Below are 9,248 nucleotides of genomic sequence, written 5' to 3'. Positions count from 1 at the left end.
GTGGATCATTTAATGCATAGACAGCCCTGCCAAGGAAGCACGGTGGAGGCTGCGATTTTAGGGGCCCACCGAGCCAACCATAGGCACAGCTCATGAGGGTCAGGGTGCCCGCCTCGTGTGGGTGAGGCCCTGGGCTCTGCTGGGTCAGGGGCCAGAACCAGAGCAGGACCAGACAAAGCGCGGGTGGCCCCAGCGTCCCCGGGAGCACGCTGGGCCTGTGGCTCAGCCTCACAACTGCCCCGCTTCCTCCCCTGCTAGGGCGTCTGGCCACTCCCGTGCTCTGCGACTGATGCGGGTGGTACTGCCTGGAGTTTGTTTCAAAACTGCTCCCCTCCAGTTCCCCGGACCCAGAGAGATGCCCTGGCTGTAAAGGGAATCAGGCCGCTTCTCGTGGCAGCAGAACCCCCGCCTGGCCTGCCGTTTGTTTCCCGGGCATGCTTCTGCCCTCAGCCGCCTCGAGTCTTCCGTGCTGTGCGCTGCGCACTCTGTTAGACCGTTGGGCCTTCACACTGGCCTCGCGGAACAGCAGCCCCGGCTTCCATTTACAGAAACCAGGACACTCTTCCTCAGTCTCTGCACAGAGCTGGGACTTTATGGGCATGGCGGGAGGGACCCTCACTCGTCTTTGGGGAAGGCCATAAGGAGCCAGGTTGGGGAAACAGGAAGGGGCCTGAGGGCTGGCACAGGAGATGGCCCCTACCAGAGGCTTCTGGTCTCCCAGGGGCGGGTCTCCGGAGCTGCTGCTGCCACGCCGAGAGTCTGGGAGGCTGGGGGCTGCGTCCAGGTATGGCGAGCTCTTGGGAGTAGGCATGGGCGTGGCCGCTGTGCACATGATGAGGGGAGGGGACAGGCTGCCTCGTCCCTCCAGGTGCCCGTTGGGGGTCACGGCCAGGGAGCACATCTTCAGCTCTGTGGGGCAGAGGGAGGAACGGCCCCTAGACCTGCCAGGCTCCCAGGATCAGGAATCCCCCCACCTAGGACGTGGCCTTGGGGGCCCTGCCCAGCCAGCCCGGCGTACTCCACCCACCAGAACCCGGCCCACCCCCCGACCACACGCACCTGTGGTCTGGAGCTCTCTGAGCTTGTGGAAGTCCTCCTCGAAGTGGACCGACGTCTTGTCCTCGTCCGTGTCGGACCTGTTGGCGTCACCCTGTACCCCGCAAAGCACAAGGCAGGGATGAGGGCCCTGTGAGTGGGGACCCCTCATGCCAGACGGAAGGCTGGGCCAGCCTGGGAGGTGGGGTGTAGACAGAAGGACCCAGAGGATGATCTCACTGCCAAGGTGGGGGCAGGTAGGTGAGGAATCTGCCTCTCCAGACCAATCCCTGCCCACTCCGCTGGGCTCCTGGCCTCCCCGCTCCTTCTGGAAGGCCCCCCTCCTCGTGGAAGCCAGCTTGCCTTCTCTATCCCTCACCTCCTGGCAGGCCCCCCACACCCCTGCCCTCGACCTAAAGCCCTTTCTGCTTCTCATCGCCCTCCTCCTGGCAGCAACCCCTTCTCCTGGAAGCCCCTCTCCCTGCCTCCTCACCTCCGCCTGAAAGCCCTCCACAAGGATGGCCACCAGCAGGTTGAAGAGCACGTAGTTGCCAAAGGTCATGAGGGCCACGAAGTAGAGGGCGGCCCAGGAGGAGGTGGAGGCCATGCCGTTGTACAGGACCACGTTCCAGTCCTCCTGGGTCAGGATCTGGGGGACAGCAGGGGGACAGGGGTGGTCAGCCCAGCCCCAAAATGCCAGCAAGTCCTTGGGACGGAGGCAGCTCTGGGCACGCAGGACGGCACATCCACCTCTTTGGGGACCGGACTCGGCAGCCAGCACTGCCGCGGGCACCCCTGGGCACTACCTGGAACACGGTGACGATGGCCCACAGCAGGGAGTCGAAGTTCTTTCTGTCGGGCACGGTGTCTCCGGTGTCTGTCTTCAGGCTGAACTTGCAGCCGAAGAGGTGCATGCCCAGGATGCTGAGGGCGGGGACAGGGGCGTGTTGAGGGTGGAAGCAGGGGTGTGCTGAGGGGAAGGAGGTGGGGGAGGGGAGGAGAGTGGGAGGAGGGAGGGCAGGGCTGGCTCTGGCCGTCTGGGCTCTCCTGGCCCCCCACCCTCCCTGGGCGCCCGAGGTCTCTGGCTTAGAAGGGACTTCCTACCCCCACAACTCAGTAATGTCCCTTCTACAGGTGAGAGGACCAAGACCAGAAGCGGGACAGACGTCGGGAGACCACTCGGGCCTCGGGCAGCAACTGGGACCTGGGACACCTGCCTCATTCAGCCCCTCTGAACCGTGAGAACCCCTCCTGCCTGGCTTCTTACCCTCCAGCTGACCCTGACCCTGAGCTCCAGGCTAGACTGGCACCCAGCGGGCGCTCAGAACAGCCCAGTTGGAGCCTGGTGCCTGCCCCCACCCCCGCCACTCTACCCTTATTTGAGTAAGTCCCCAGCTTGTCCACCTGGCGACCCATCTCTGAACGCTGCCATCTGACTCCCTGCATGTCTAGTGCGTGGCACACAGTAGGTGCCCCATCAGTGCTTCTCGAATGAGGGCAGCGGAGGCCGAGTGTCTGCAGATGCCCTGGGGTGAGACGCTGGGCGGGCTGGGGGGCCCACCTGAAGATGAAAATGAAGAGCATGAGCAGTGTGCAGAAGGTGGCCACGTTGTCCATGGTCTTCACCAGTACCACAAGCTGGCGCCGCAGCGCTGGCAGGAAGCGCATCAGCTTCAGCACACGCAGCAGCCGGAAGGTGCGCAGCACAGACAGACCGCCGTCCGCCTGCCCCACGATCTCCCAGACGCTGCGGATGGGTGGGGGCGATGGTCAGCGGGGCCATGGTCCACTGACCCCCGCCCTCCTCCCACCGGAAGCAGGATTAGCAGCCAGGGAGCCACAGAGGCCCGTGTTCTGCATCCCACAGCCGGGAGCAAGTCTGGCTGCATCGAGGGGCACGAGCAGCTGCGGACGCACCTCAAAAGCCTCTTGATCTGCTGACAGCCCCAGCGGCTGTCTGGCCCCCAGCACCCCCGGGAAAGCAGAAGCCTGGCTCCGGCCAGGTCGAGGAAGCTCCTTCGCTGAGGACGCTCTCCTGTCCCGGGACTTCCACAGCCAGACCTGGCTTGCCCATTCTGCTCACCTGCTCCTGCCCCGGGGTGTGAGACCCCTCACCCCTCTCTACTCTCAAGGGATGAGCTTCCTTCCAGGGGAAGATGGGCGGCGTTTCTCCTCAAATTTTCCCAATCCCTTCTGGTTTAATTTTGTTGCGGCAAATGCTCCCCCAGCAGCAAACATGATTCAGCCTTTTAAGCTGGTCTTTCTCGCTGGGTCTGGCCCTAAACATCTCAGCCCTGAGGCCACTGCACACCTGCATTGTTCCTGCAGGGAACAGCTCTGCCAGTTTCCAGAAACATCCTTCTGAGATGTAGCTGACCTAACAGGTGTGTACCCAGTAGTGCCTGCAGGGAAGCATAGGGTCTGGGGAGGGGACTCTGCCCAGGACAGTCCCCTGGGGCACTGGGGACACCAAGCACCTGCTTCCCACAGCTTGTCATAAAGAGCTGTGTCGTTGCCAGCACTTCCTCCCGTGCTCAGGGTTTTGCTCTGTAGGTGGGTTCTTTGCCAGACAGTGGAGCTTCCTGGGCCCCTCTGGCCTGGGAAGCGGGTGGGGACCCACCTGATGACCACGATGATGCCGTCGAAGATGTTGTACGGGTTCCGGATGTAACCCAGAGGGCCACAGGCCAGTAGTTTCAGCAACATCTCCAAGGCGAACATGCTGGTGAACACAATGTTGCTGATCTCCAGGGCGTGAGTCAGTTCCTCGGGCTGCAGGCAGAGGTGGGGACAATCAGGTGGCCCATCCATGGCTCCCAACCCTCCTCAGCACTTATCTAGGAGCAGGTTTAGCTGCATCAAGACCCAAGGGTTCAGAAGGGCTGCAGCAGCATCTCAGGAGCCTCATCAGTTGCTATGTAGAGTGGAGGCCAGGACCCCGAGGAGGTTCCCTCCCGCAGAGGCTCAGCATACCTAGTCTCCTATCCTCACCATCCCCGGCTTTCTGGGGCCCTGCCTGACTGTCCTACCATCAGGTCAAGCACTGGGGCTGCTGGAAGCCTCCTGAGACTCCCCAGGCCCTGCAAGCATGACAGGGAGGCAGGGAGGCAGCCCCGTGCCCAGGCCGGCCCACACCTGCTCATGGTACTCCACGCCCATGCTCAGCGTGTTGACGAGGATGGCCATCATGATGCCGCGGCTGAAGTACTTGCTGTCCACGATGCGGCGCAGCTTGCCGCTGAAGGTAGCCCAGAGGTGGCCCAGCCTGCCTGGCTCGCCCGGGGCTGCCCTCTGCTGTGCCCGCCGCCGGGGGCTGCCTGGGCCTGCTGTGTCCGTCGCAGGGGGTGGTTGCATGGGATCCCGGCGGTCACCGTGCCGGACGTCCTGCGTGAATTCGTAGATGCCACGGCCATCTGAGCCTCCACTCTCTGAGCCACTGAGCTCCCCCTCCGGGTCCTCCAGGGCACGGGTGCAGTACGGGCAGCTCTTCAGCTCACAGGTCAGCGTGCCTGCTGCGGGGCTGGGTAGGGGGCAGGGCACGCTGAGGCCTGACAGATGGCCAGGGGCCTGGCCCAGTCCTGTGGGAGAGGGCACAGACAGGGGCAGGCCCACTCAGTGGTGCTGCCACAGGGGCCCGGAAACCCACACACACAGGAGCGGTAGGGTGAACGTGTCCCCACAGAAAGATCCATCCAGAGTCCAACCTCCAGAACCTGCAAATGGACTTCACAGAAAGTAGCATCTTTGCAGGTGTCACGAGTTAAAATGAAGAATGAAGAATGAGGCTATCCTGGAGTAGCGAGGGCCCTGAGCCATGACTGTTCCAAGAAGAAGAAAACAAACAGCCACGTGAAGACAGACAGAGACCGCAGGGACGTGTCGACAAGCCGGGGATTGGGAAAACCAGAACGTAGGAGAGGTGAGGAGAGTTCTCCCCCAGAGCCTCCAGAGAAAGCACCCCTGCAACGCCTGGATTTTGGACCACCAGCCTCCACTGCTGAGAGTTCCCACTGTTCTAAGCCCACTAGTTCGTGGTGACAGCAGCCACAGACATCAGAAAAGCCATACATTCGGGCACATACTGGGCACATTCACACACACACCTGGGCACACAGGCCCAACCCCCACAGCCACATTCCTGCTCACCTACTGGGGCAGGGACACACTTAGGTGCAGAGACGTCTGCCTGCCTTAGGCTGTGCCATCTGCAGAAATATAACACCAGGCACTTCCCGGCAGCCACAGCACACAGGCGAAGTTAGCTGTGGGATTCTGTTTGACTCCATGCAAGCAAACCACGATCACTCCAACACGAAACCGACATAATAATGACCAGCCACCCATCCCGTGACGTTTTCACGCTGTCTTTGGAACCCGTGTGCCTCTTATGATGCACAGTGGCTGGACTCCCACAGTTCGAGGGCTGGAAGCAAGCGCCCCTGACACTCTTGCCCGCATGCCCTGGGTACCAGTGCTTATTAAGGGCACACAGCATCCTGGCACCCTCAGTTGCACCCATCCCAGCCACGGGGGGCACACCCCCTGCCTGTGTCTCTACATATGTGTACAGAACCAGGAAGGACCCCCAGCACTGTGTGGAACCATCTGGGGGCCCTGGAGTCTCCCATTCACCTGGTCAACGGAGGCCCAGGCCCCGGGTAGGAGAACCCTGCACCAGCCTCTCTCTTCCTGACTGGCTGACTCTGTGACGGTACCTCCCCCACACTCCCCCGCTCGGTGTCCCCACCTAGAAGGGGGGCCAGCCTCAATGGCCACAAAGGGCGCTGCAAGTCCTCCAGGGAAGCGTCCAGACTGTGGACACAAGCATATGGTCTCTCTCGGAGCCGGGCAGGGGCAACGGACGCTGGCCCAGGAGGGTCTGACAGGCGTTGTCAGGTTCAGAATCCCACCTCTGCGGCCACCACTCCTGCTGTGAGATGTGGGCCACAGGGGGTTTGCTTTGGCACTGAGGGGACAGGACCTCCCTCTTTTCCCTTCTTATGGGTGCCAGAGGCGTGGCTGGTCTGTTCCACAAATCAAAGCTGGGCTCATGAGAGTGCTCAGAGTGGGTGCAGGAACGACGCACTGGAGCCCCTGCCCGCCCTGCCTAGGTCCCACTGCCTCCTCCATGGGGTGGGGCTGGGTCCTCACCATGCTCCCCGACCACATGCTGGATCTTCTCGTAGGGATCAGGGCTATTCAAGCTCAAGGGGCTGTGCCCCCCAGTGCCTGGTGGCCCACTGGCCCACTTCCCCTTGGGTCCGGGGCTGGTGCTGCCTTTGCCGCTGCCCATCCCTGAGGGCAGGATGGTGGGGTAGTTCATGGTGCCCAGCCCCGTGGCCAGTTTGAGGCTGGCGGCAGCGGTGGCGGCGGCATGTGCCACCTGGGCCCTCTCCTGCGGCCCCTCTATGTGGCAGTCGGCATGGTAGATGCTGTGCACAGACTCTGCGTCGGGTGGTCTGCTGCCTGGGGAGGGTGGTGAGGGAGGCGCACCGGCCCGCACCAGCCTGGTGTCGCAGGCGCCTGGCTCAGGGCCGGGCCTGCGGGGGCTGCTGTGGCTGAAATGGTAGTGGTGGTGGTGGTGGTGGTGATGGTGGTAGACCAGATGGTGCACTGAGGCTGTGTGCCTGCCCGCCCGGCGCTGGCGGTGCCCGGGACCCTGGCCTTGCACAGCGCTAGGGTCCACCTTCTTGTGCCAGCGGCTCTGCCAGCGGGCATAGAGGCGCAAGCTGCGCCGCTTGACCTTGCGGAATATGTGGCCCACATACTTCAGCAGCTCTTCGTAGCAGCTGCCAGGCTCGGAGAAGCTGGCCAGTGTGCTGTCATTGGATAGGTGGCGCGCCCGCTGCTCCCGCATCAGCTGGCTCTCCCGCTGCTTTGTCTCCGAGAACTGCGTGGCAATCACCACCAGGCACAGGTTGATCATGAAGAAGGAGCCCACCTGTGACGGGGGCGGGCAGGCGGGTGGCAGTGAGTGAGTGAGTCTGATTCGCCACTGAGCCCCACTGCGCACTGCCTATTCGAGTGGGGGCCACGCCGTAAGCACAGTGGGCGGGGTGCCCTGCCATGGGCAGGTTGCTGCGGTGTTGACTGCTGAGCCCCCACGTCTGGAGCAGGCGGCACACAGTAGCTGCTTTATGCCTATTTGGACAAAAGACCTGCAAAAGACCTGGAACCCTCTTTCCTATTTCTCCATGTGGCTCAGCCCCTCCTTCGCCTGCAGGTCTGCCCTTGAGGTGACCCTCTCAGCGGTGGCTGCTCTCCCCTCCCCAGCACGCCAGGTGTGTTTCCTCCTTAGCACCAGCCAGTGTGCAGCAACTCTCTGCTCGTTCTCCTAGCTTGCTCTCTGAGAACAAGCTGGGGATGTCTGTCTGCTTCTGTTACCTGCTGGGTCCTTGCAGGGTGGCTCTAGGTACACCCAGGACCCCACAGATGTCTGCGGCCTGATTAACCCAACTCTGCTGGGACCCCATGGGGCCTGTGAGAGGACCAGGTGAGGAGCACACCTGGGGCCACACGCGCTGTGGAAAGCTGCGCTGGGAAGCTATGCACTCTCCAGAGGTGTTCCTGGCTGTTCCGCCCTGAGCCAGCACCCACAGGCCTGGACCCTGTCTAGGTGATGGCATGGCCTCTTGAGGTCCCCAACCGCACCGCCCCAACCCCGCAAGCTCTGCCTCCCTCCCCTATGTGCTCCCTTCAGCTGGAGGCCAGACAGAAGCCCCTGTGACCACCCGGGTACCCCGCCCCACCTCCAGCCAGCTAACACCAGAGCCCATCATGGCGAACGCTGCCACCCACACTCACGATGATGAGCAGGATGAAATAGATGAAATTGTAGAACGAGTGGGCATCCATGACGTAGTACATGATGTCCACCCAGCCTTCCAGCGTGATCACCTAGGGGGGCAGTGGCTGGACTTGGGCCCGCACGACCCCTTCTCCTCCTCCCCATGCCCCCTGGGGTCTCGGCTGGGGGGCGAGTCCTGCACCCGCTCCCCTGCCGTGCCCCAGGGTCCCCGTCCCACCTTCTTGCCGCCCACCTGGAAGATGGCGATCCAGGCGTAGCCAATGTTGTCGAAGTTGATGGCCCCGTTGTGGGGGTTGGAGTCGCCCGAGCGGCACACGTTGTAGTACTGGTTCCAGTTGATGCAGGCGTTGCGCGTGGCGCCCACCCCCTCGGCCTGTGGCTGCACGTAGGCCTCCCAGCCCAGTGTGCAGGGCACACGTAGCTCGCGGCGGCTGGGGATGTGCGAGCACTTCTGCATGCCGTTGTCTCGGCGCGAGGAGCAGATGAACGGGTTCTCCTCGCCCTCCTCCGTCTGGTAGTACGGCCGCAGGAAGGTCAGGTTGTTGTTCCTGGGGATGGGCACAACCAGGGCCAAGAGGTACAATCAGGGTCAGGGACGGTCAGGGTCAGGGTCACGATCAGGGTCAGGGACGTGATCAGGGTCAGGACCAGTGGACCAATCGTGGTTAGGGAGGCACACTTAGGGTCAGAGGGCGTGACAGGATCGGGGGTCACGACCAGGATCAGGGGACACAGCCAGAACCGCAGTCAAGGACACAGTGGTGCTGCAGAAACCACACCCTCCTCAGCCCAAATCCACAGAGAGACAAAGACACAAAGGAACAGGGATAGACAGAAAAACTGACAAAGAACAGCATAGAGAACACAGAGGAGGACCCAGGCTCAGACCTCAGCTCCTCCTGGAAGGGGATGACGGGGGAGGAGCAAGGGACTAGGGGAGGGAACCCGGGGGTGAGGGCTGAGGGGAGGGGACCCCAGAGTGGGAGTGGAGAAAATCCCAGACAGGGCTGAGGGGACCCCGGGGCGTGGGCTGAGGGCTCCTTGGGTGAGGAGAGGTGACTGCAGGGCAACGGCAGAGAGAACCCTGAGGTGAGGAGAGGCGATTCCAGAGTAAGGGATGAGAGGACCCCGGGGTGAGGGCTGAGAGGAGACCCCGGGGTGAGGGGTGAAGGGACTCTGGGGTGAGGAAAGGGGACGGAGTGTGGGGACTAACGTGTCCTGTGGTCGGAGAAGAGGAGGCACTGGGGGCGGGGCCTACGGTGTGGTTCTGCTGAGCCAGCGACTGCATGGTGGGCGGAGCCATGTGAGGCGGGGACTTGATTCCATGGTGGGCGGAGCCATGTGAGGCGGGGACTTGATTGCATGGTGGGCGGAGCCACGTGGGGCAGTGACGGACTCCATGGTG

General features: G+C 62.7%; 1 protein-coding gene across 1 annotated transcript in view; it reads right to left on the bottom strand.

The window, feature by feature from the left end:
* The window catches only part of CACNA1H (calcium channel, voltage-dependent, T type, alpha 1H subunit), a 23,317-nt gene that overhangs the window by 9,612 nt on the left and 4,457 nt on the right, over nt 1–9,248 (bottom strand). Inside the window, exons 5-14 of the mRNA XM_011962493.1 lie at nt 8,076–8,391; nt 7,840–7,932; nt 6,187–6,976; nt 4,171–4,613; nt 3,656–3,807; nt 2,597–2,782; nt 1,842–1,959; nt 1,529–1,684; nt 1,060–1,150; nt 701–909 (exon numbers count right to left, since the gene is read on the bottom strand). Coding sequence (XP_011817883.1) covers nt 701–909; nt 1,060–1,150; nt 1,529–1,684; nt 1,842–1,959; nt 2,597–2,782; nt 3,656–3,807; nt 4,171–4,613; nt 6,187–6,976; nt 7,840–7,932; nt 8,076–8,391 — 2,554 coding nt within the window. The remainder of the gene's footprint in view (nt 1–700; nt 910–1,059; nt 1,151–1,528; nt 1,685–1,841; nt 1,960–2,596; nt 2,783–3,655; nt 3,808–4,170; nt 4,614–6,186; nt 6,977–7,839; nt 7,933–8,075; nt 8,392–9,248) is intronic.

The sequence above is a fragment of the Colobus angolensis genome, unplaced genomic scaffold (assembly GCF_000951035.1).
Source record: "Colobus angolensis palliatus isolate OR3802 unplaced genomic scaffold, Cang.pa_1.0 Scaffold59, whole genome shotgun sequence".
Taxonomy (NCBI): Eukaryota; Metazoa; Chordata; class Mammalia; order Primates; family Cercopithecidae; genus Colobus; species Colobus angolensis.
This window is presented reverse-complemented; position numbering and strand designations above follow the sequence as displayed.